Source organism: Oryzias latipes, chromosome 2 (assembly GCF_002234675.1).
Source record: "Oryzias latipes chromosome 2, ASM223467v1".
In the NCBI taxonomy this organism is placed as follows: Eukaryota; Metazoa; Chordata; class Actinopteri; order Beloniformes; family Adrianichthyidae; genus Oryzias; species Oryzias latipes.
The window spans coordinates 12,508,549-12,534,703 of NC_019860.2; the positions used below are offsets into that span (position 1 = coordinate 12,508,549).

Sequence of the window (26,155 nt, forward strand, 5' to 3'; positions counted from 1 at the left end):
AGTGACTGAAGAGATCTCTAGTCGCGTGACTTTGTTTGCAAGCTCTGGTTTGAAACTGGAAAGTCCCTTTGAGGGCAGTCTGAATACCGGTACAGCCCAAACGCAAGGTTTAGGACTTGATCCAGACCAAATTATTTTTACAGTCTGAAGACACCCTTAAACTTTAAACCAGGGTGCATTTGAGGGCCTTGAATACAAAAGATCCACTTCATCATTAGGGTGGCATTTAATACCATGTTGAAAATGATGATAATGTAGAAACAAATTGGATGCTGTAATAAAACATTTGAAAGAAATAATTTGTTAAATGTTTATTAAAATAGTTCAGCCCATCACATACATAAGTGTCAACAGTGTAAATCAACTTTCTTTAAGAAACGCAAATGAAAGAAACAAAGGTGCTACGTGATTTTAGAGTGAAACTTATAAACATTTTAACAGTAGTGCTCCTTTAAATGAAGAAAAGTTTTGACAAAGTGCAACAAGACTGGAAAGTGTTTGGTCAAATGACATTTGAAATTGTACAATGTGTTAAATACTACTAAGACTTACTTCAACAAACAGATACAAACTTGTATATAATAATATAAATAGAAATTCTAAAAGTGCCCAAAAAATTAAAAGGGACTGATTTCCCTTTAGCAGCAGAATTTTTTTGCCACAGCAAACGCATCATACTGGTGAAAATACCTTTAATATATAAATACAGTTTGGTTAAAAACCGGCAGCCCTCTAAACATAGATTAGCTTGACGGAGAACGAACAGCCTTGGTTTATTGCACAGAGCAACAGGGAACAGCACCCCTTTTGGCACACACCATCACAGTTAACGCCTAAGTTACCCGCTTTCTCCAAAAACACTGCATAGAAATATTGAGATGGAGGTTTGATGCAGGATCTCTGATTTTATCTCACCTCAGCAACAATTTGGTTCAAACTGTCTGAAATCTGAACATGTCGCAGTGAGCGGCCCTGGCCAGCAGGGGGCTCCATGTACAAGTTCCTCATCAGTAGCAGCCATCTCTCCATCTGCTGTTATGAAGGGCACTGAAGGTGGACAAGCTCTTTGGAGGAGTCAGCAAACTAAAGAGAAAGGAAAATGAGCTTTAGCAACAAAGCTGGGAAAAAGCATAAAAGACTTTTACTAGGTAATGGTGCGGTCACAAATACAACTGCCACAGCGCAATGGGGAAGCATCAAACCCCCCCTCCCCCTCACCCTAATAAGTGTACCGTATGATCTCTGAGAACTGGATGGTGGCAGTGGGATGGCAGAATGGGGGCAAAGGGGTGGCAGTCTGACATCGGCAGACGATTTTGGGGACTTTAGAGACCCTCCTAGCTGTCACTTATCACGCTGCTGCCTTTCTGCCACCCGCTTGTCACTATAATGCCACTTTGTGACCTCGAAATGTACCCGGGCTGCCACTAACCGATGTCAAAAAAAACGTGCGGTCACCATAAAGTTTTAACTTTTTCTTAACACCTCAGCAGGTGTGTAAAATTGCGACTGCTGCCTCCCGATTACAAATGCAGCTGAGCAGCCACCCGCCAAATTTGCTTAAAAACTTGCGTTTAGGTCGCCACGCAGTGGCATTTTGGGATATATGACCATAGTCTAATAAGAAGTCAACAGGACTGGTTTTATCTTATTGAAGATGGTTTTGAATTAAAGTCTTACAACCGTATTTCAGAATTTAGAAAGCCTCCTGGAGAAGAGGTGAAATGTCTTCAATAATAAAAGATAAACCAAGTCCAGCTAACAGCTGTTTTTCCTCAGTATTTTGATCAATGCAAATCCTCACAGACTTTGGCCTTTTAAACTGATTAAACAAAATGTTCTAAATGCCAAGTTAAATCTAAATACTTGAAGTTGAAAAAGTAAATTGTGTTAATGATCCAAATAGAAACGAATCAACTGGTGACATTTTTTAAAACATGTTTAGCTTTTTCCTGGCTGACTGTATACTTAAAGCCATTGGCGAAGCTACAACATTTTTTGTGAGGTGTCGTAAGGGGTGTATAAAACTTTGGAAGGATGGTTAATGAGAACAGCAGAGACACATAAAAGGTTAAACAAAACTTTTTTCAAACAGTTTTCTTTAAGCAGTTGTAAAGCTGAAAAAGGCTTGTATTGGTTATTTCTTAATTTCGGTCAATAATGATACGTATTTTGACATTAAAAAATTGGAAGAGTGGGTTGTTGCCCCCATGTAGCCTCATTTCATAGAGAAATAAAAGTTGGAGAAATTAACATTTCTGTGCTTTCAGGGACAGAACAAATGGAACCTAAAGGACTGTCTTTTGTTTTGTTTTCACCTTCTTGTTGGTTGGGCCACCTTGCTGCGGGTAGCGGAGCTTGTGGTGCACAAAAATGAGGCGGGGCGAGGCAGGCTGCTGCGTGGCGTTGTTGGAGTGGAGACAGAGCCTCCCGCGGGTTTGTTGAGCAGAGGAATCCCGCTGCCGTTTAGAGACTGGAGGCTAGTGGAGGCAGAGCCTTTGATAGTAGGGCTGACGTAGGCAGTGGCCTTTGATGGTTGCCGTAACAGTAAAGAGAAGTTGCCGACGCTCTGTACCCTGTTCTGGAGCTTGCCTGGGGGAGGGACTTTAGAAAAAAGCAGAAATCAGTACAGATCTTTAAATCTGACCGCAGTGATGAATGATTAAAACAAAAGAGGAGTCTTACTAGAGGACTGCAGGCGGGCTAGAGCGCTGGATGAGTCAAAGCTCTGGCTGTTACGAAGCATATAAGGCGAAGCGCAAGGATTAGATGGAATGGGCATGCTGGGAGCTCTGACGAGGTTAGGCATGCTCCTCCGCAGCTTATCTGAAAGGAAGGGATATCATGTGTACACACTTATACAGTATATGAAGCTGACTTATCACGTGAGCTTCAGTCTGAAGTGTAATCCTGTAAAAGCGTCTATGAAGCTGAAGCATGTTGCACAACAGGCTCAGGTGGCTTTTTTAAGAGAGACCCGGCTCAAAGCCAACAGCCTGAATGAATGAAACTGTATAACTTACTGTCATATTCAGCTGTAGACAGAAGACAGCTGCAATAACATAATTAATGTTTCAAACAACCTGATTGGACAACACAATATTTTTTCACATTGTTTTTTTAAGTGCCTTAAACTTTCATTAATTTTTAAGTTTCCAATAGTAAATCACTTATAAATATGAATTCCTTCTAATGAACATTTTACTGGTTTACGCTAACACCAGAACTTTTCAATCTGAGATTCAGCTTGAATTATTTAAACGGCCTTAAACTCAACAGAAATGTACCCACCTGATCCTGCTCTGAAGTCCTGTTGCTCGGCTGCGTAAAGGCTGCCCAGTCCCAGAGATGACTGGGCAGGCGGGGCCGGAGCCTGAGCTTGAAAGGCGAAGCCAGCGGAAAGGTAAGGGCGGGCGGAGGGGGTGGAAGGAGGGGTGCACAGTGAGCTGGTGCTTTTTTGCCAGTCTCTGATGCTGGAAAAAGTGTGGGAGTGGGGCAGGCAGGTGAGGCGTGGCTGCGGCGGGGGAAGGAGACCGTACTCTTCTTCGTCCTCCTCGTCTTCCGCCTCCAAGCCCAGGCCGGCTCCGAGTGAGCTGAGCTGGAAGCTGAAGCTCTGACTGCGGCGGTTGGCCAGAACACACGACGTACTGGCGTAGTCCTGCCTTAGACCTGAGGGGGTGACAGATGAAGACCAGGGGACAACGCACGCACACACACACACACACACACACATTTTGTTATCACCTCCTGGGGTTAATGAAGCTGAAGTAACGATGAGCTCTTAGGTCTGTTAGGTTATTAGGGAACAGCGAAGACAGAATAAGCAAATGATTAACTTCATGTTTTTAAAATCCCTTGACAACAGTCAAACTAACACCCATCAATCGATTAAGCATTCTAATCAGGAATACTTGAAACTTTGCAGAACTTACTTTCCTCTTGCAGTCGAGCCATAACTTGAACATCAGTCAGGTCCTGCAGTTTGTATTCGAGGCCCAGAGAGTCCTCCTCCAACTCTGGCGCTCCAAGGTCGCTGTCCACAGAAGACCGAGTGCTGAAGGCGGAGCACCGCTGGTTGCGACCTGCAAACATGATGGAAATAAAGTATCTCCACTGAAGAACTGAATGAATGTCAAACATTCACAGAAACTTTCACTCATCTTCAGAGACCAAGGCTTAAAACACAGGGTGAAATATATACAGCCTTTAACTGTTGATGGTCTCTACTTCTCCAAGAGCAAAGAAAATACTGCAATTTTCTCATTATGAACCCTTACAATTGCTCAGAAATGCTCACCTCTGACCTCAGCCAAGATTCCACTTGTCTTTCCTATGATCAAATTACGTAAATCAGTAACGACTTTGCAGTCGTTGATCTCGATGATCCATATGCTCCTCTTTTTAATGGAATAATGTGTTTCCCACAAGGAGTTTTCTTACTATTAGCCAAGTCCACCTGTCCTTGACAGAGATAACAAGTCCTTTCTTCTCTGCAGTAGCTTTTTGATTTCATAGCACTTCTGAAAAAAGTAACGTGTCCATCAATTAAAATCTTCAACCTGGTGTTGATCTGAATTAATATAAAATGTAAGGACTAAAAATAATAAAACTTAGTACAAACAAAAACAGTTTTAACATGTTCATGTGTTCATTTTTCTCATGATGGAGGACATATCCAACTATCCATTTTCTTAACCTGCTATATCCCTGTAAGCGTCACAGGGTTTTGATGGGGGACATATATAAAGAAAATTTGTCAAAATATTACATTTTGTAAATCGTTGTTACTCAGGAGCAAACAAAAACTGCTGTTGGAAAAAGCTACTACGGCAAGCCCCAGGCTCCCTCACCGCTCTATTCTAATGCATCCACTGTCAGATAAACTGATCCGTGTACGTCTTTGTTTTCCTCGTCTGAAATGGGATCTGGCTCAAACCTGTACAATTGGATAGCTTCAATTTTGCTCGCCATTTTTGTTAGGTTGGGGTTGTGAGGGGCTGGAAGCTAATGGGGGAGAACATATACAGATGGATGATGGGAAGGGGACGGACTTACACTACGCCAATGGTCTCGCCAACAATTCAGAGGAAATTTTTTATGAACTCCTGCCGCTCTGCAGAAACTATGTCTTAGAAAACAACACAGGTTTTTGTATTTTGGCTAAAACATACTAATCATAATAAAAAGACTACTTGAAACACTTTTAAAAATAGATTAGATGATTTGAGTGGGACTTTAAAGAAACTAAAAATCAAAACAATAAATTAGTATTTATGGGTTTATTTGCTCACCAAAGACTTATTACAAAAGTCCCTCACTTTACCATAAACTGCTTTTACACTGAGCTGGTTGGCCGGGACCAGTTTCTTTTGTTTGTCCGAACTCATCTCCGCCTGAAAACGATCCGTCCGGGCTTCATTGAACAAGAGGCATAAATAATAAATAGAGCTCAAATAATAAAAAGCATGATATTGCAATAATTATTCTAGTGAGACCAAACGATTTACTTGGAGGACTAGACCACCCAGACTAGAAGATGTCAAACTTTAAGGCAATTTCATTTGCCCAAACAGATAAAATTAAACAAAAAAAGATGTAATTTCAAAAACGGTTCTTTGGGACTTTCCTAGTGTGAAACTGTGGTTCCAAAAGCAAAAGCTTAAAGGGACCACTAGCTGCTCCTTGCCTTTCCATCATAGCAGCAGACAAGGCTCTAACCTTGAGAGGCAGGGTGAGGGAAGAAGGTGGGGGTCCTCTCAGACACAGGGGACAGCTCCTTCCCAATGGGGCTCAGGGTGCGGTGAAGGAGTGGGTGTATCGGGGAGGAGTAGGATGGAGCTAAACAATGGAGGTGTAGGTTAAACAACTCAAGCCAATTTTGTACAACAAGGAAAGGCAAAAATAAATAATCAAGGAGAGTTTAAGTACCGGGTCTGTCAGGCGGCTGAGGTGAGGAACTGATGGGAGACACACCTGCCACTCGAGGACGTCTGGGAGAAGAGGAGGAGGATGACGGGGTTGACAGAGAGCTACGCCACCTAGAGACTGAGGAGGAAGATGAAGGTAAACAATAAAACCCACTCAGAGCAGCAGCCACCTCACCAGCAGTGACAGTCGGTGTCTTCTCCATTCAGTAGCACAAAGCGTCCAGCAGTGCTAAAGAACAATGCATTAAGGGTCTGCACACGCAGCTGCAGAGCCCGGCCTCATCTCTGTCACCTTACAGTGTCGACATAAGCTGCAAAAGCCATGCATCCTTTTATGTGAAGTGTTTCTATGACAACGGTGGTTTAGTTGCTCTAGAGCAGGTGGGAGGATTTCTCTGTAGCTTTGAGCCTGACTCTTCTGAGGCAGCAGAAGCTCCAAAGATTCACCACTGTACTACTGATAAGGAGCTCTGGAGCTTTTTGACGTTAAGAAGATTTAAATAGATTTTTTGCAATGGTCGAGGGTACAAATCTCAAGCTTCAAGTCTCTGGATAAATCACCTAAATAGTGTCATGTCAGAAAATCAATGACAACCATAATAATACAGCAATCTTTTTTTTTAAACAAGAATCAGTGAGTCAAATGAAAACGCCACAAAAGCAAGCTAAAAGATAGCAACACAGATTGCAATGCACTGCAATCTGTGTTGACTGCGTGATGAAAATGGTGCAGAACATTTATCCATACAAGAAGCAGGGGTTTGCCAATCTTTGCCTGGCTCGAAACACTGTGGTCCAATTGAAGACATTTTATCTGACTTTAAGATACAGCAGGTGGCAAAAAGAATGGAGTTTGAGTTTTTTTTTTTTTTAATCAGATGAAAGCTCAGATGCATCTGGCACTGCTCATTTATTTGAGAGGATTGGACAAATGTATCTGTGCGCCCTGATGACGCTCCAGACCACCTGCAGACGGAGCTTACTGTGCTGCAGTGTGACGTTGAGTGTTTAGAGTCGACACCAACAACTCGCTCGTCAACTTTTTCCGCCACCTGGATAAAAGCAGCTTTCAACAATTGCGAATGTTTGCCAAGAAAATGTTACACTTGTGCGGCTCGACATACTTAAGCGAGAAGACATTCTCCGTCATAATCTTTAATAAGAACTGTGTGAGGATACGTCTCAGTGACTCTCACTTGCAGGACATCAAAACTACTGCCTTTGAACCAGCCTGGCCTTTTTGCTGCAATCGAGACCTCAGTATCACCCTTAACATTTGTTTAGTCCTCTGTGGTGAATAAATTCTAAAATCGCAGTTTTTGTGTGTGCGATTAAAACTACTGAAAATTGGTTTGGAAGTGGTTTGTACTGAAAAAAATAACTGTGTTCAGTTTTCCTGATCAAACTGTTTAAATTTAGAATTTCATCACTGCGGTCAGATTTAAAAAGTTGGCTAAAATGTATTTAGATGTGTTGGTGTTCAAAATGATGAAAATAAAATACCACTGCAATAAAACTGTTCCTTAAACTATTTATTTGCATTTAAACTTAATAAAATAGTTTGAGAATCCAGGCCGAATGGGTGGTCCTCACACACAGTTTCACCTCCCCAATTCTGGCTCTCTTCGCAAAAAGTTTGGACACCCCTGCCCCTAGGTGTGTGTGTGTGTGTGCGTGAGTGAGTGTGTGGCCCCGCAACAGGCTGGAGATCTGTTCAGGGTGTACCCCGCCTAAGCCCAACAGTAGCTGGGTTGGCTCCGGCAACCATGTGACCCCAAAAGGGATTCAGCTGTATCTGAAGATGGGTGGCTGTATGAGAAATGCTCTGTGCATTTAATAAACAATATGAACCTCAGCAATTTTTCTGATTTCATCTATAGAGCTTAAAAATTTGGGCTAAAATGTTTGCATGGAGTTCTATTTTTCTAATGAAAACACTAGATTCCTGCATTCTAGTTTTTACCCCATTGTTTCTTTCAGCAGCAGCTCTGCACAACCTGAATGGGCGGAGCCTCCTGAACCACTGCGCCTATGCAGGTCGGAGCAGCAGCATGTATTCCTTACAGGCTGATCACATTTAGTTAACTCTCACATTCACTATTACCCGGATTTCATACACATAAAGTCAATTCTATTTTTAAAAAGTGATGTAACCATAGCAACTAAACCTCAGGTATCAATTATCTATGATGTAATCACGACCGCTTCCATTTTCTTTTTTGTTTCTGTCTGGGGGAAGGAGCAGCAGCGGATCAGGAGGCCTTCAGGTCAGCAGACTCTGATCTGCTCTAAGCTGTGGATTACAGTTCTTCTGTCCTGCAGGTGGAAGACAGTTAGCAACAGTTGTCACTAGAATCTAGCGAAAAGTTCCCTTAAACTGTATGGAGCTCCACTATGATCAACTTAATGAATAAAGAGCATTTAAAAAAATCATAAAACATTGAAACATCAGTAAATACCAGACATGAGCATATCTTATAGATAAAAATAACACATTAGGCTTTTTGTTACTTTTTATACTTTATTTTATCCTTTGTAACATTAAAATTTTGAATTTTTTGTTCATCTAAATTATTTGTTTAGATAAAATATCTATAAAAAATATCCAACAGAAAGATTATTAAAACAGTTTTTCATTAATAAAACAATAACATCCATAAGACACCTTTGAGTTTTTAAAAACCCCATAGGTTATGAACCTTTTTTTAGGGATTGTCAAACTGTCGCTAATCTGTGTTCTAAGAATTCTGCTCACCTTCTTCTAGCTGTAGAGACAGGGAACTCCTGGCAGCCTCAACCTCAGATTTGGGGCTCTCCAGAAACTTCCGGCACCACTCCAGCGGGGGGAGGGAGTCACTTGAGCTCTGCGTGGACTTGGATGAGGAGTACAACCTGCATCAGATTGACATTGACTAGATTTTTTGGGTTTCAGTAGCACATAAATTAGGATTGAGTTTGAACATGTTTCCACTGGGTGGTTGATCAGAGAGTTATTTGGGAGAAGCCTGCTTGAGTTGTGGACCAAAGAAATTGTATGCGGTCAAATTCGGATCAGCTTGAAGCAAATTGTTGCAGTTGTTGTTTTCAGTTGTTTTTGTTCTTTTAACGGTTGTGTTTGTGTGTACTTTTTTATTTTTTATTTAATTTTACCTTGTCATGCAGGTTGCAGATGTTATTCTGTTTGTTTATAATGTTTGTACTGTTGAACCTGAAAATATCTGGTCACTTTACTTTGACTTGAATATCACTTTTGCTGTTTTAGATCTATCTATCTATCTATCTATCTATCTATCTATCTATCTATCTATCTAAAACCAGATTGTAAATTTGAAAAACCAATTTGAAAATCTGAAAACAAGACATTGTACATGGTACATCAGAGTGGAGTGGCGTGTTAACAGACATTTTTCCGAAGTACCAAAGGCCTCACGTGACTTCCTGGGCCTGGTGGCCCTCTCTCGATGCAGGAAGAGGGATCCCTGAGTTCTCTGGCCAGACCATGAGCCGAGGATCACATTACATCTGAATCTGGGGGTGCCCGTGTCTCTGTGGTGTGGGTTCTGGTCCTTGCCCTTGAGCGCTGGTCTTTTCCAAAATTCCAACAGTGGGTGAGCCTTGTCAGGCCATGTTTACAACACTCCCGTTGGACTCCCACTTCTCTTGGGCGTTCTGCTCCTTTGCAGGCTCCTGCCTTGCTCTCTCCTTGACCAACCGTGGGCTGGGTGGGTGGCTGCCTGGAGCAGGGAGCGGGTCTCCTTTGGGGGGCCCTGGCTCGTGCCTGGGGTTGGGGTGGGGGGATACTCAGAACTCCTGTGTGATGGTGGACTACTCGTCTGGGGCTGGGGGTGCTCTCCTGGGGCGGGGCCCCGCATAGGCCCCTCGGGCCACGGTGGCAGGCTGCTCTTCTGGCTGGGCTGGAGATGGCACTGTCTGTCCCCCCATGCCTCCCTGCTCTCTGGCATTGGGGGCCCCTCTGGCGGTCCTGCTGGCGCTGGCCTAGGTGGCGGATGTGATTGCCCGGCGGACGGTTGTTCTCTATCTGCTACCGTGTGGGTTTTAGGGGTGGGGTCCTGGCTGGCAATGCTGCTGCGGCAGGGGACTTGGTGTGGGGATGACTGGGCACTCTCCTTCCTCCTTTTTACATTCCATCATCCACCCCAGAGGAACATAAACACTCACTTGAGCACAGGTGCTGTCTCACATTATGTCCCTTTTTACTTGTTGGGATGTGAACATTATTGGAGTCAACAGGTATGTTGTAAGATTTGAGTGTGTGCTGACAGGCCCCGCCCCTTTTAGATTTGTTATAAAAACCTGACAGTAATGGTTATAAACTTCCAGCAACTTGTTACTTTATCATGCTTCATGACTTTCACCCTCCACTCTAACATTTCTCTCTCTTCTCCCCTCCTTTTCTTTTAGGGTGTAGCAAATTAGCAAAAAGCCCCCCCAATTGGATCAGCTAGTCAGTGGAGACTTGAAAACTGAATTGAATCTAAAAAACAGAGAAATGAAAGCATGGAGGGAGAAACGGAAAAAATTGCAAAACACTAATAAACGTGTTTTGTAAGTTTAAGGTTTACATTTTTTATAATATTCAAGTTTTCAAATTTACAATTTTGCTTTTTACATTTTCAATAATTCGTTCAAGTTTACAATGTGTATTTACGAATTTAAAGTTTTTTGTTTTCAAATTTACACCGTCTTGCTTTCTAATTTTCTTTTTTTTTTTTTTTCAAATTTACAATCTGTGTTTTCATTCACTTTAAGCTGATCCAAATTTGACCCCACAGAAATGACTTTGCTAGTAAAATAAATAAATCAAAATAAATGAAAGCATTTAACCCCCCCCCCCCCCCCTCCCATGCCTTTGTACGGCCTTGCTGCTGCTTGCTGCTCAGTTTGAGTGGATCCGATTATTCTGATGGCTCTGAAATTCGGGATTCTGCTCTACTGGAAACTCTAGCGACTGATTTATAGATTAAAACCTGTTTGAATCTGACCTAAAGTGCTATAGATAAAAACCCCTCTCAACCTCCTAAGAGTGTAAGCAGAATCGGTATTCACTAAACAAAAAACAGCCAACATTAAAAACATTTGACAAATTACAATTCTTGTTGCAAACTTTAAAAACGCTTTGCTTCATATATTTATACCAAATATTATTTTTTATGGAGATGCGCGGGAAAAAAATCAATTAATCTAATCAAACATAATCAAAACAAACGACTAGATTCTTTTAACCCGCAGTTACCAGGTTTCATCCGGTTCGGAGCTCAGAGAGTCCAGATCCAAAAGCTCTAGGTCGTCCAGAACCAACTGTTCCTCAGATTCGTCCTCTTCTTCATCCTCCGCCGCAACGGCAGCTTCATTGTCAAAGCGGTGCGGCTGGAAGTAGTCGAAAGGCTCCGGGGAGGGGAACCGGCATCCCACGGTGCGGCTCCTCAGCTGCTCGTTCTGCCGCTCCAGTTTGCGGACGAGCTCCTGCAGCTTTTTCACCTCCAGCTCAGCGTTAAGCATGTTTTTGGTGCAGTCCACCTCCGCCATCACCGTCAGCACGGCTGTGTCCATCGGACCAGAACGGCCCTTTTTTCCCCCTCTGATTTGGGTCAGAACAAAGGCTGTTGCAGTGGCTGCCGTCTTACTACTGCTGAGAAGCAGCGGGAGAGGGCTTAGCCGACTGTCTAGAACGCCTGTCTGGACGGTCATCCAATGAGAAGCTCCGGGACTCCACCCTCTGCGCGCCGGCGTGTGTATGCTGATTGCAGGTGTCCAATTCAACAAACAAACGACCACATTTGCGTGATTTTAGGAGTTTAAAAATCCCAAAATATTTTTCCCCTGAACGTAGAATTAATAATTCTCCAAACACGATATGCTGAAAAGTAACTTTAACGACTACCTGTTTTTATAGACTGCAGATTGCATAATTAGCTCGCATACCTGCTCGGAAATGACAAGGGCGTTTGGCGCCATCTGGTGTTGAATGTTGGCTACGGCATAAAAAAACAATTATCTTATTAAAACTTTAAATGCAAAAGGCAAATAATACTAAAACTGTAATACAATGTTTAAATGTATTTATTGCATAATGACTAACAATCTACAGGGGGTTAATCACAATCCCACATAAATGCAACAATACATTTTGGGTGGTTTAAACTAAAATGTTTTTACCACATTTTGAATAAAGACTTGTCGTTTCTCCAGTAAATAAACTTTAGGTGTTAGCTAAGCTAACAGTGCCTGTTAATTGCGTTGTGTAACATAGTCACTTGAAATAGAATCAAATTTGAAAGAGAAAAAAACATGTCCATCTATCAATTTTTAGAACCTGGGTACACCTGGACAGGACGCCAGTCCGTTGTAGAGCCACATGTACACACAAACACCTAGGGACAATTTAAACATCCCAAATAAACTATGAAGCATGCCTTTGAACTGCAGGAGGAAGCCAGAGTGACTAGGATTGGATGCATGGGGGAGAGCATGCAAACTCCACACAGAAAGGTCCCAGTCAGGATTTGAACCAGGGGCTTCTTACTGTGAGGTGAGAGCGCTAGAAACCACTACATGCCCAGTCAGCCCCACCAAGACATCTCACAGTGAAAACGTACTTTTTGTATTAAACAAAGAAATCTAAAAATGAGCTTATGATGAAGTTTTGTTTGGTTTAAACATGCTTACCAAAAAACTACATTTTAAAGACTTATTCCACAGTTGCCATTAAAAGAAAATTCTGGGGTTGTGATCATGGAATAATTAACAGAGGAAAACCTCTGTCAATAACGTAAGTGCCTCTTGTATGTAAATATTATAGAAAGAAAAACTTAAAATTGATTCAATAAAAAAACAGTGATGCACTCACTCCATTATTATTGAAAATGTTTTAATTTAAGTATACACAGAACCAATGGCATATTTTTGTAGCAGGACGCCACCTGGTGGCCGAATGATCTCACTACAGTTTCTAAATCCAAAAGTTGAATTCAGATCCAATCAACGTTTTTTCCAGGTAAATTTGCGACGTGCGCCCTCCTGACCTGGCTTCTTCCTCTCTCTCACACGGGGGTCGGGTGTTAAAAGGCCAGCTGCAGAGGAAATGACAACAATAAACATTGCACCTGTCTCCATCTCTCAACAATCCATCTTATGTTGCTTATTCAGAGTCAGATAACCTATTAATCGTTTGAGCGTGTGTTCAAAATAAAGTTTTAAAGGTTAAATTTAGAGTTTAAAAAGCTGCAAAAGTCGACTTCTAGTTAAAGCAGAGTATACAAACAACTTTTGAGCTTAACATTTACATATCTATTAAAAAATAATAAAATGTAACGATTTCCCAAAAACTCTTTGAGCACTTTCCCGTTTAAATAAGAAAACTACGTTTTTGGAGATTGAAGTTGATTTACTATTAGACTTCTTTATAAACAGAACAAGTTTTGAGAACAAAGTTAACAATTCTGTTCTAGGCAAGAGAGGTTTGCTTCTGTATCTTTTTTGCTGGAAATCAAACTAACTCTAAACAAAGAGAACAATAAACAGAAGAGACTGACTCAGTTTGCATTTTAATTCAAAATTGTGACTATTTTATTAAAAACAAGTTCCTCAGTGTGTTTAAATAACAGTTTTTGATTTGAAGAATCTGACTACAATTTTTTTTAAGCAAACATTCAATTTTTTTAAGTGCTCAAGACATCTTTGATTTAAATGAATTTTTAAAACTACAATTCACACCAAAAAATGCTTCAAACTGAACTTTGGAAGTTGTATGCTAAAATGTGAGCTTACTTTTAGATGTAGTTTCCCCAGGGCTTAAGACCCTAAACAAATTGGAAGAAACTTTGATCTACTTTTATAAAAATGCTGTAGATTTGGTTTTTGAAAGGTTTAAATCTGCTCGACACATCCTTCATCTGAACAAACTACAATTTTCAGTAAAGAATAATTAAATAGTGATCAAGACCACTTTTTGGGGCGTTTTGCTTTATTGCTGCATACACTAAACAGAAATGAAGTTCTCAAACACAATGAATGTTTTAAACTTGCAACCCAGACAGATTAACAGTTGCTAATTCGTTTGACCAACATCTAAGTGTAAAAACAAAAAAAGAAGAAAAACAAGTGGGAATATATGTAGATGTGTGGAAATGTATGACTGCTACTTCCACCTAAAAGCCTTTGATGTAATCTGCTGCCCACTTGCATTTTTACTGAAATTGTCAGAAGTAAATTGGATTTTAAAAATCAAACTGAACAAAGCACAGCCTGATTTTTGACTTTTTGGGTTGCAACCTGAGTTTTCAACTGAAATAAATGAATTGAGTTAAAAACACTTTTTTTAAAAAACTTTTAAAGCTGAAACTGCCCACCTTGTCTCATCATCTCCCCCTCACTCGGAGACAGGAAGCTGAGGAGTGCTCTGGAGACGGCGAGCCGCAGCGCCCCCGCCTGGCTGGATCTGCCTCCACCGCTCACCGTGCACTCCAGGTCAAAGCGTCCCAGCGTGCCTGTAAACTGCAGCGGGAACATCAGCTGCTCTCTGACGGGAAGATAGAAACGACAAAGATAAGGAGCCGGAAGATGCTTGGGTGAGCCTGCAAACTCCAGAGTATCTGACTCAGCAGAAGTGAGCAGCACCTCTGCTGCTGACAAAGTCAGTCGTCACCTCTCTGCTCCAATTAAAGGCTGCACGACAACGGACGCTCCGGGCGCACACACACAACCACTCAGCTGTGTAATTAACTGACAACAAGGAGATAAATAAAAAAGCCGGCCGTGCTGTGAAGAGTGAAAAAGCTGCTTTTTAATTCTTTGAAAGGGCAGAGAGATAACTACGTCCACCTCTGAGGATGAAGAGAAGCTGGTAGGCTAGAAATGCTACTACCTGTCCTGAAGCACAGGGAAGTACAGGAGCGAGTCCTGGCCGTTGACACTCAGGCGCCCAGAGCCGCAGTCTCGAAGGACAACGGTGGAGTGAGACGTCTTCCTGCAACCTGAAACATTAAGAAAACATTTTTTGTTAGATAGTCTCATTAGCTTCTGTTACATTGATGTCTCCTACACAAGAGAAATGCCTTTATTATTGGTGCCATTTCACCAATGTTGTGGTTTTTTTTTCTCTGTTCTGTCTTATTTTTTTTTTTTACTTTTGGTTTTCTTTTGTCCAAGTTTTAAATCACTTTGTTGCTTTAAAATATTTTTAAAACTGTAAATTATGAGGTTTTTATGCTGCCTTGAGGTCCTATGAAAATTATTTACAAACTGAGATGAATAAGAAATGTTGGAAGTTGTATTGACTTCTTTCCTGTTATGTCACTCTGCAATTTTTCAAGTTAAATTTCATTTTCACCCATGTTTTTGTGTTATTTTGATGATGTCTCATTTGGTTCTTCAGTAAACTTGTTGGTGTTTTTAAGTTTTTCAGTTACTTTTTAGTTATTTTTTCAAATATCCTGCTTCTTTATTGGTTTGTGGCTGTGCGTATTTGTGTGTGTGTGCATGCAACACACTAAAACCAACTGCAGCAATAGAAAACAGGAAGCAGTTCTGCTGTTTGAGTTGTCTAGCAGCTAGAATTGTGATCATTTTACCTGCCTGTGTGTATTTTGACACGTTTGTGGTATTTATCTATGTGTGTTTTTGACTTGGCACAATTACTTTTACAGGTTTTTACTTTTATTGTTCTTGTTTTTTGAGACATTTAGTCTATTTTTCTCTTATTGCCACAACTTGTTTAAAGGAGTCCTTGACATTTGTAACATTTAAGATTTTGTTTTTAATTTTTAACATTTAGGCTCCATGTTTGTGGTTTGATTTGGTTTTTTTCTTGCTCAGTTGTTTTTGTCATTTTATTTGGAAGTTTCTTAACTTCTATGACAGTTTTGTTTCTAGCTTCAGTTTAAAACCTTTCAAAATTTCTGTCGCACTTAGTTTTTGCACTTTTCTCATAAGACAGTAATAACAGCATATGGAAGTCCTGGCCTTAAACTAGCATTTTTACAAGAACAAGAGATGAAGGATGCTTTTTTTAATTATATTAACATGATATGAATGTGGGCCTCTAATGGCACACAATGGTTTTACACATAGAACCCAGAAACATACCTTCTGCAGAGCTAAAAGCCACGCCATTCTCATCTTTCTGCAGCGCTGAGACCATCTGATGCCTGGACTGAGTCTGGAGAAGGTGCCGGAAACGTAGAACAAACTCCTCTTCGATGTTGCAGTACGGCATGGACAGCAGCCGCTCCATTATCTGGATGAAGCGGTTGTACTGAAAACAACCACAGCTGTGGGTTAAATTCTGTTTAAATAAGAGTAAAACCTGGACACAGACGACAAAAGTTTTTGTTCTCACATCATGAGTAGAGATGTTCTCCACCAACAAGGCCTCTAGTTCCTCTTTTGTGAGCCACCTACTCATCCCCAGAGAGCTGATGGAGATGAAAAAAGTCAGGAACATCAACTTACTGACCAAAACAAAGAAGAAGGGAAAAAAGAGAAACATTTCTCTTCCTACTTACATCTTGTGACCATCTTTGGAGAAGAGTCCTTTGCTTCTAAGACGATCTTGGTGCTTCTCAATGTTCATCATTCTGCCATAAAGCTCCTAAAACAATAATAATACAAATGATAACAAAATGGTCCACCTTTTTCAACACACTCAAGTGACCATCACCGTATCTTGGTGCTTCTCAAGATTCAACATTTTGTCAAATTTCCTACAATGCAAAAACGGAATCTTAAAAAAGTGAAAAAGACCCTTGTTTGGACTTTGGAGAAAATGTCTTATTCTGTCTTGCAGGAAAAAATAATCTTATAACCCTTGTGCTATCCTATGGGGTCCAGGTGACCCGACCCTATTGACGTGTTCTCCCTACCATGACAAAGGTGGATACAGGTGAAGAGGATTTTATGTAATCCATGGACACCAGTGAAGATCACAAATCATTTAAAAAAAGGTTCAGCGCATTGTCTAGTGGGTCTAGATGACCCCACTCCCAATGTTAAAGTGCCTAGGATAGCACAAGGGATAAATACATTTTTTTAATTGTACAATGATCTTAGTTTGAGAAAACATGTCTTAGTGACTAGTATTTTTTTAATCTAAAATAGGATTTCTTGGTAAGACCATTTTTCTTTCCTCATTATTTTTCTTTTGCTTAGAGAAAATCTAACTAAAGTATTTTTACTTTTTTCTATTGTAATTCATATTAATATAAAAGCATCACAATGCGCCAGACGTTCTATGCTCTAGTAATCATCACCTTAATACTAAGTTATTTGCGTCTGTCAATCACAGAAGATGAAGGCTGATCAGCCACACATTCAACAAAATCTTCTTGGACTCAAAGGCAGAAATTTGATTCAGTATTATCCACCACAAATACTTGTCTGCTTGTCAAATGAAGCCCACAAAACTTGTTGCTTTGTTTTATAGCATTCAAAAGGTGTCTTTTAAAACACCTTTCCTTTCGCTTCATTTCTTAACACACGCGTTGTCTTGTTTTGCTGCAATTTCTTGGCTGAAAACTTGGTTTGTAACATTAAGATCAATACATATACTAATGACCAGGTTAGTCAATGAGCGTCTTTGGGGGCTAATATTTTACAATGGAGGGGTACCACTTAGACCCCAGTCCATATTTAAAATCCCACTCAAATTGTCTTTTGATCCGATTTAAAAGCGTTCCCGATGGTCTTTTAATTAAGATTATGGCATTTTTAGCTAAAATCAAAAAACCTTTGTCGTTTTCTACGATAGTTTCTACTGTGTAACTGCAGTTCTTCAGAAATTTGGCACTGCTGCTTTAAACACAATTGGAGCATTGTAAGTCTACCCTCATTTCCCATCATCCCTGTGTTTACAGCATCACCTGCTGGCTTACAGCCCCTCACACCCCCAAACCTAAAATTACCGGTGCAACAAAAATGGCAAACAACAATAAAGTGATCCAGCCATACAGTTTTGAGCCAGACAACAGCTCAGATGAAGAAAATGAAGACGTACAATTTTAATCTTCATTTTTTTATAGATGTCCTCCATGTTAAAAACACCAAAAACAATTTCTATTGCAGTGGGTCTTTAATTTGAAATGAAATAATATTTGTATCTTGGATGCGAGAAAAAAAGCATTCTCATCTGAAACATCAAATAAACTTCACATTGTAATAAGCCTTCTGTGCTCCAACGTTCATTTCAAGCTTTTTAGTTTAGATTGTAAATTGTGCTTTTTTTGACTGATAAACTACAGATCAATACATTTAAAAATAATCTTATTGGATATAAAAAACCTATATTTTGAAGCAGATATTGGCAGAATTTCTTTTTTTCTACTTCATCATACCGTGGATGGCCTGGGGGGGGGGGATTGTCGCACCATCAGATAGGGGGGCAAAAGGTTGTATGCCTGCTGGTAACGCCCCCACCCCAACCACAGCCCCCCTGCTGCTGGGCGAGAACGCATTTCCACATCACCAGATGTTTAATTCCTTCTTGATAGAGTGAGCCTAATCTGCTGCCACTCTGACCAGACACGGAGAAGGAGGACGGAGGAAGCCGAAGTAAACATCAAGCTAAATTTTCTTTGCAAAGAAAAAAGGTAACAGAAAAGGAAGTGACAAAAAAATAGATGACTGCACAAAGAACTGAAAGCATGAAAGGAAGTCATCTTTACTTTCAAAACTGGCAAAAGAACAGCAACAATCCAGGGGGAGCAGATAATATTTGTGGGTTTTAGGTTAACAGGTTATTATGAAAGAGGAAGGTGCCGTTCTGGCTCCTCTGGGCCGTAAAAAGTTCAGCTGAGCAGCGAGTGGGTTAATGCGCCGAGGCTGAATAGAGCCGGGGGAGAGCAGCCTAGCGCAGAGGCTGATTTACACGCCGCTGCCCCCTCCTGGCAACACGGCTAGATGAGAGCACAGGGACAGATAAAAATAAAAGAACAATTCAAAACGAAAACCAAACAACAATTGAATGAGGGAACCGGGAAAGGAAAAGGAGAAGAGAAGCATGAGCTTTTAGTTCGTCTGGCATCCAAATTTAAGCGAGGGGGCGTAAAGGTCTGAATCAAACTGCTTTAGCCAAAACTCGATTAATTTTAAAAACTAAGAAAAAAAATCCTTCTTGTCTGGGAGAGGACTGTAAAAACAAAATATTATCCCCTTCCAGATTTTCTTTCAATAATGGCAAATTGAAATTATTTGCATCAAAAACATAATTACTAAGGAAAGAAAAGAATAAAACCTGTTAATGTTTATAAAACCTTTTAAAAGTAGTAGGTAATGACCCCATAAACCTGATAACTGGTTCTGTAACGTTTTATAGTAACAGCAGATGAGCTATGATGGAAACTTTCAGGAAATGTTTTAGTGAAAAACATGAATGAGTGCTCTTGGCATTAGCAGTCACTGACAGCTGCATTGTTTGAATTCAAACAAACAGGATCTTTCAGAATAACATGCATAGTTTAACTGCAAAGTTGAATAAAAACACTGATTTTAACCAGTGATAGACTAATAGATGGAGGAATCTATTTTAACAAGTCAAAGAAGCCCCAGAATATAACTCTACCACCACTGAAAAAAGTTAACATTTTATAAGAATAAACTTTTAGATTTATAAGATTAAGTGTTAAAATCTTGGGATTATAAAGATATAATTTCATAATACATACATTGTGAATTTATGAGATTCAAGTCATAGATTTATGAGGCAAAGGTCTGTTTGCTAAGAAAAGAAAAAAAAGAAGAGGTATTGGGTTTCAGTAGAAGATATGTAGAGCGCATTGTAAGCGGTTCAGCAATGATTTCACAAAAGAGGAAATACTAAGTCTTTTAGCAATTCAACATTGTTTACCTTAAGTAGAAGCACATTGAATAGAATTTGTGGGCCTCTTCAGAAGAAGATTGTAGATGGAGGCTACGTAATATGGATGGATGCTTACACAACCTGCTGTATGCCTTTTTTCCTCTATTTGTTTTTTTATTACGATTTCTATTTTTATGGTGGTCCTATTACTCTGTAACATTCACCTTTGATGCAGTTGAAATAAAGAAGTCAACAGAGCTGTTTTGGTACATTACTGCCCCCTTGTGCCAAAGTCTTGTAATAAGCAGTTACAAGTGTTAAAAAAAACGTACTTTAAAACTTTTGTTTGAAAATGATTACATAATATATTAGATATAAAAAGCTAATTTTATAAAATTTATGTGAGATTTCTGAAGGTTTTCAGCTGTCTGGACTCACATGCATCAGTGAATAGTAAGACTGTTTGCCGGTGTAAAACAGGAAGTGGAATGGCCGTCTATCCTCCCCCCACTGCACAGCTACATAAAGAGAAAACAAAAAGTGTTAAATACAACTTTGGGTTCACATTTTGGGGAGAAAAAATAAAGAAAAATTGTCACAAACCTCTTTGCATTGGGAAAATTTCATCTGGGTGCTGGAGAGAACAAGAGATGAAAAAAAGATATGCACTTAAATTGAGCTTTTTTTTAAACCTTGTTTCAAGCCGTAAAGAACCTTACAGTCAGAGTCCCCTTCACCCATGCACACACTTTATTAAACTATAATGACAGCTCTACTTTCCACTGGTGCCATCTTCAACCACCAGGGCAACGTTGGGTTCAGTTTCTCGCCCAACAAATCAGAAAAACTGATTTGCACCTCCTCTTCTTCAAGCTGTGGGCTGTTCTTTTATACTCAAACATGAGTTGTTTTCAGGTTGACCGCTTCTCTAGTCTGCATAAGAATCATGCCAAGCTCTCATTTTCGGTTCACGTTGCCAAATAAAGCAAGACCAACCAGCTTCAAGTAAAAGCTTCCTGAATCAAATTTTTTTTCTATGTTTCCTTTCAGCACTTTGGCTCAACAAGTAAAACTACAATCAGAGGTCTTAAATAAAATAAAAAAAAGTTATAAACGTTTACCTAACAAATATGTCATTTTCAAACATTTCTCACTCATTACACCTCAAAATGACGCATCAGAAGCTTCATGCCACAATATGTTACGTTAGTAAAGCTAATTAAATTAAAAAAATCTACATTAGATATTTGTAAATTACATCTAACCTAAAAAAAATCTTTTAAAGGTTGAGGAGTTTCACCTTCATCAGGGGCCGAGCTTTCTTCTCAAATAGGCCGGAGGGGAACAGGTAAGCGATGCTCCTCTAAAAGAGAAAAACAAATACAATTAGAAAGCAGATGCTGAATTGCCCTGGCAACAGAGATTCCATTGATGGACAGTGATTAAGGCAACTGAGGAAGAGGAGAAAGCTGTTGGGGAGGTCAAAGTTAGGCAGGTGAGGAAATCAGAAAGTTTCTATTGCGCCGACGTCCGACGGTTCACGCAGAGTTCAGCTCTGTTAGCGGGCTACAGATGGCACAGGGGAGCTGCCTCTCTTCCTGTCGGCTCAATTATTAGGGCAGCAGGTGCTGCGGGTGCTGGGTGGGGGGCATCAGGCTGGTGCATCCAAGGTTGTCATAATGAAGCAAATACAGAAAGAAAGAAAGAAGGGCTGGTTGAGGGGGAGGTGGTGTGTGAAGGTGTGAGGGGCATGAAGCGCCACACCTGTAAGCGCCAGAGGAGGTGCAATATGGAGGAGATCCCTGAGGGCAGAGATGAAATGACAAGGGAGTAAAGATCCGGGAAACCAAAAAAGAAAGCGAAGAGGTAAATTACAGACCAAACAGGAAAAAAAAACTAAGCTGCTGCACTTAAAACAAGTCAATTCTTTACAACATTCAGAGGTTTTATAAGTAGATGAATTTAAAAATGTGTGTGTGGGGGGGGGCATTTTTTTAGGGTAGGAAAAATAATAAATAAATTTTCGTTTTTGAATAAAATTAAAAATAAAAACATCAAGATTTATTTTTAATAGTTCTACATTATTTAGCTATAATTGAGTAAAAATTGTTTTTGGCCTTAAAAGACTTTTTTTTTAAATATATATTTAATCAAAAATGTCATTCAGAATTTAAATTACAAAGTTTACTTGTGAATAAAAAATCAGATAGACTTAGTTTGGTCGTAAGCCGAAGCTTCAAATGAAACCCTCAGGCATCTTTTTTTCCATGAAAAATTATGAATCACAAAAAACAAGTAAACACTGTTTGATGAGTTCATTTGTCTAAATGAAAGTTTGGATTTTTTTTTAATAAAGTATTAAATAATTGGACAACTTTATTTAATTATCATTGTAAATCTGAATGATTTGGCCAGAAACGCATTTAAACTTGGCTTGAAATTATTGGATTAAACATATTTACTTTCTGCATTAATCCTTCTCGGCTGTAAAAATCTCTTAGATTTTTTCTCATCTTCGTCACACATGAGCAGTCTGGACTCCAAGCCGAAGTGCAGGGACTCATCAAGGGATTCATTTCCCAACTTCCAGTCGGCACAGATTTCCCTTCTGCCTAGCTCCAGTCCAGGTATGGCTGCTGCCCGTCACTTCAGCTTTCACAGCTCGCGGCCGACAACTCTCTTCATCACTGATGAAGGCTCCAGGGAGAGGCGAGGGACGGTTCTGAAATTGAGTTTAATGGCTGGAGCAGAGCGGGCCATGGTTTTTGCCAAAAACGCCAAATGAGTGTGGGTTTGCTTTTGTGCAAACAGCTAATAATCAATGAATCGGTTGGAGGACGACACGCCTGCCTGCTGCCAGCAGGGGTCACTGCTGCTGATGAGAGCGCCCCTCCCCAGAGTCAACAGCTCCTTTTCCTCATTTTCTGCTTTGGAGCAGTTACAGTCCCACAGATCCAGATGGACATTTTAGTATTAGATGATTTAATTAAATAAATGAAATCGAAATGTTAAAATGTGAAAGCAAGAGAGATAAAAAACAACAAATACAAAATATTTCTGAAGGATGAGTTACAATCATAATGTTTTAAAATAAAGAAACATAGACATGTAAATATGGTCAACATATACCATGAACACAAACAAATGTAAATTTAAAAGAAAAAATTAAATCATAATATTATTTCAAATCTTCACATAAAGAAAAAACGTTTTTATAATGTTCCAGGAAATTTCACCTAAATACTATTTTATGAAATGTGAAAAGGAAAGCCAAATCACTCTCTTTAAAGCACCACTCCAATAATCTATTGATCTATTGTAAAAACATTCTCAGTGGTCTTCTAATTAAAACTTAAAAATCCTGCGTCGTTTTCTAAGGCATAGTTTCTGCAGAGCGCCTCACTTCCCGTCACTGGTGAGCAACATCCAGCCGTACGGTTCTAAGCCAGATACCAGCTCGGATGAGGAAAACAGAGATCTGAATGGATCTAGTGGTCTACAAGTGAATGCATCAGAATGGAGCAGAGCAGAGAGCTTGTGCCTGCCGATTAGAGCTTCTACATCACTGCCAAGCTTTTTGAAAGGCATTTTTTAATTTGGTATTGATTCACAACAAATGCTATTTTAATCTTAATTTCATTTATAGAATGTTAAAAACACCAAAAACAGAGTGTGTCTTTAGATAATAAAATATCAAATAAATTCCTCTCAAGTTATTAAAAATGCAATCTTACAAATAAAACATTTTGCTTAATCTAAAAGAAATATCGTAAGCCATTTCTAAAGGAATCCTGTAATTCATAGCTAATTGAAAAAAGTATATTTTTTTAGAAAGAAAAAAACAAACCTAATCTTTGGAATGCTGGGATGAAAATGTGTATTTTAGCCAAGATAAGAAAAACATCACAACAACTTCAAAGTCTGTGAAAATTAGTACTAAAGAAACTGATTTTGGAAATCATAAAAGTTTTATTGCTACATGAATTAACACACATGATGACTCTTTCATGACATGAAAGTCTTTTTTGTTCCATCCCGATGCAATTTTGTAGTCTGGTCAATAGATGTGACTAGTTTCAGTACATCAAATGCTTCACATCCCTGAACGACTTCAATACAATTTGATTCAGTGGTTCAGAAAGCTTTGGTTTCTCCATCACTACTAAATATGTCTTCCAGTTTATTGGATTTGACATCTAAGTTTATAAGAACCCACAAAAGATTTCATTTCTTATTAGGACTGAGATATTAAAAACAAAGTTCCACTACAATCCACTTTTAAAAAAAAATTATTTACAGTGGTCTTTTAGTTATGTTTTTAGCCAAAATCAAATAATCTTTGTCGTTTTCTAAGTCAGTTTCTGCTGAGCAACATAAGTCTATTAGAAATTGGCCACTTGAGTTGTGAGTGGGAACACTGGCACGGCGTTAGCCTGCCCTTACTTCCCATCATCCCTTTGTTTACACGCTCTTCAGGTAGCTTACAGCACCCCACAACCGCAACCTAAGACGACTAGTGCAACAAAAAATAGCGAGAAATATTGGAGCTATCCAGCTGTACAGTATTGAACCAGATGCCCGGTCAGACGAGAAAAACAAAGGCGTATTTGGACCTATTTGTCTGTAAGTGGATGAATTGGAGCAGGAGCTTATTCCCCGGCAACCGTAGCACCTGGGTCACATGTAAAAGCTGTTTCAAACTGCATTTTTTGTCAGCTCCTTATTCACAACAATTTGAGTAAAGAAATGCAGTTTTAAGCGTAATTCTCTTTAAATATGTCATTTATTATGAGAAAAATACCACAACAACCAAGTTAAAAATACCTAAAAACAGCAAATTTTCAATAGAATGGGTAATTTAGAAGGAAGAAAAATAGGCGAACGTTTAATCTTTACATAACATTTATTTTCAGTTTTTCTACAACTGCAAAAGTACTGGCCGACCAATCATGTCTGACAATTTAAAAAATAAAACCTTTCTCCTGATATTTATGCTCTTATTAAATATTCAGGTTGTGAAAAACAGAAACAAAAAAGATAAATTGTGATTTTGAATGAAGTTTTTAGTAAATTAGACAAATATACAGCTAAAGCTCTAGTTTATTCTCACTCATCACTCAGCTTAGTAATAGATTTCAAATCTTTGACTTTTCTGTAAGCTTTATTAAATTTCATTTGACATAATATCCTTTTAAGTGAGTGTTTAAATAAACGGGTAGTATAATTTTTGTAAATAATATGCAATACTTCGTATTTTTGGCTTCTACAACATCAGAAAACAAAATAATATTGTTTAGAAGGCATGTCAGAATCAGATCAAATCTTTACCCACATCTATGTCCTCCTGGCTGAAGTTCTCGGGGTCTTCTCCCATGATATTGGCCAGGTGTCGTTTTCCGATGTTGAACTCTTCGATCTGCTTTTGGATAAACTCAGCAGTGAACTTCTCTGGTCCTGCGGCCGCGAGGTTTTTCCTGCAGAGCGCCGAGTTCTGGCTGATGTTCCTGCAGAGGACCTGCAGCACACAAGACAAGCATCACTGCTTATTTTGTTTGTGCTTAGCCGCAAAAAAATGTGGTTGTTAGTCTTTGTAAGGAGAAGCGCAGAAATGACGCCGAAATGATAATAAAGTTGCATTCGATCATATAAAGACAGCACAGAACTCCAATACTATGTTTGAACCAACCAGGAAACTGACTGGTTTAGGGTGAAAAAGTGTTATTCTAGTCTGGGCTAACAACAGGGAAATGCTAACTGACTCAAGGACAGCCATGTTTTTCTCTTAAATACAACAACGGCAGTGAAACAAAGACAATAACCGGGCATTCATTACAAAAACAAAAACCACCTCAACCTGTTTGCCTAACTTCGCAGTCGCCACATTCACGCTGAAGCTGTAATTTCCACATTTTAACAGAACCGGTACAACTGAACAAACACGGGCCGCCGCCATGTTTGCTGCCGGTACTGACGTCACGACGGAAGTCCAACCTCCCACGTTTAAATAATTTTGAACAACTTTCCAAAGTATATCCTCCTGAGACCCGGCCCAGTCATTTATTTCCTTTATAATGGACATTTTTTTAACCTGTATATTTCTAAGGAATTAAGGGATACCTTTCCAAATCCTACTCTACTCTGTAGAAGACATCTTGGGCTTTCCAGTGATGTGTCATGTGATGAGTTTGCATGCTGGGAACTTTAAGTTTTACCTCTACCAAGATGGCTGCCATACCATTTACCTCATTTTATGGAAAGGTGAAAGTTAAGTCAAATGTTCTGTATATATTCCTTTTTTTTTACCATGATAATTATATATATTCTTGGTCATAAACATGTTAGGAACAATATATTCAAGACAAAAGTGTCATGTTTTCTGTTTTAAAACAGCAGGCGTTTAATGAATGTCAACTGTAGT

At 39.5% G+C, this 26,155-nt stretch overlaps 2 protein-coding genes across 4 annotated transcripts; both read right to left on the reverse strand.

Annotated features, from left to right (window-relative positions):
- Window positions 1-296: 296 nt before the first annotated feature.
- Window positions 297-11,831, reverse strand: LOC101162196 (SLAIN motif-containing protein 1). Of its 2 annotated transcripts, XM_023964758.1 has the most exons (9): window positions 11,182-11,825; window positions 8,683-8,819; window positions 5,929-6,045; window positions 5,719-5,838; window positions 3,933-4,082; window positions 3,292-3,669; window positions 2,686-2,826; window positions 2,319-2,604; window positions 297-1,083 (listed from the first exon to the last, which is right to left on the reverse strand). In XM_023964758.1, the coding sequence occupies exons 1-9, from the start codon at window positions 11,634-11,636 to the stop codon at window positions 1,008-1,010; spliced, it is 1,860 nt and encodes a 619-aa protein (XP_023820526.1). In that variant the 5' UTR covers window positions 11,637-11,825; the 3' UTR covers window positions 297-1,007. The 2 variants fall into 2 exon arrangements, with proteins under 2 accessions (XP_023820526.1, XP_023820528.1); XM_023964760.1 differs by lacking the exons at window positions 5,719-5,838; window positions 5,929-6,045 and having other exon boundaries at window positions 11,182-11,831.
- A 964-nt stretch (window positions 11,832-12,795) lies between these two features.
- On the reverse strand, window positions 12,796-25,711 carry mrps9 (mitochondrial ribosomal protein S9). 2 transcript variants are annotated; one of them, XM_004066519.4, is made up of 11 exons: window positions 25,592-25,711; window positions 25,070-25,252; window positions 21,038-21,100; window positions 20,341-20,371; window positions 20,176-20,255; window positions 16,451-16,536; window positions 16,285-16,360; window positions 16,032-16,200; window positions 14,812-14,920; window positions 14,297-14,466; window positions 12,796-13,018 (listed from the first exon to the last, which is right to left on the reverse strand). In XM_004066519.4, the coding sequence occupies exons 1-11, from the start codon at window positions 25,688-25,690 to the stop codon at window positions 12,927-12,929; spliced, it is 1,158 nt and encodes a 385-aa protein (XP_004066567.1). In that variant the 5' UTR covers window positions 25,691-25,711; the 3' UTR covers window positions 12,796-12,926. The 2 variants fall into 2 exon arrangements, with proteins under 2 accessions (XP_004066567.1, XP_011481863.1); XM_011483561.3 differs by having other exon boundaries at window positions 25,586-25,711.
- Between the last annotated feature and the right edge of the window lie 444 nt (window positions 25,712-26,155).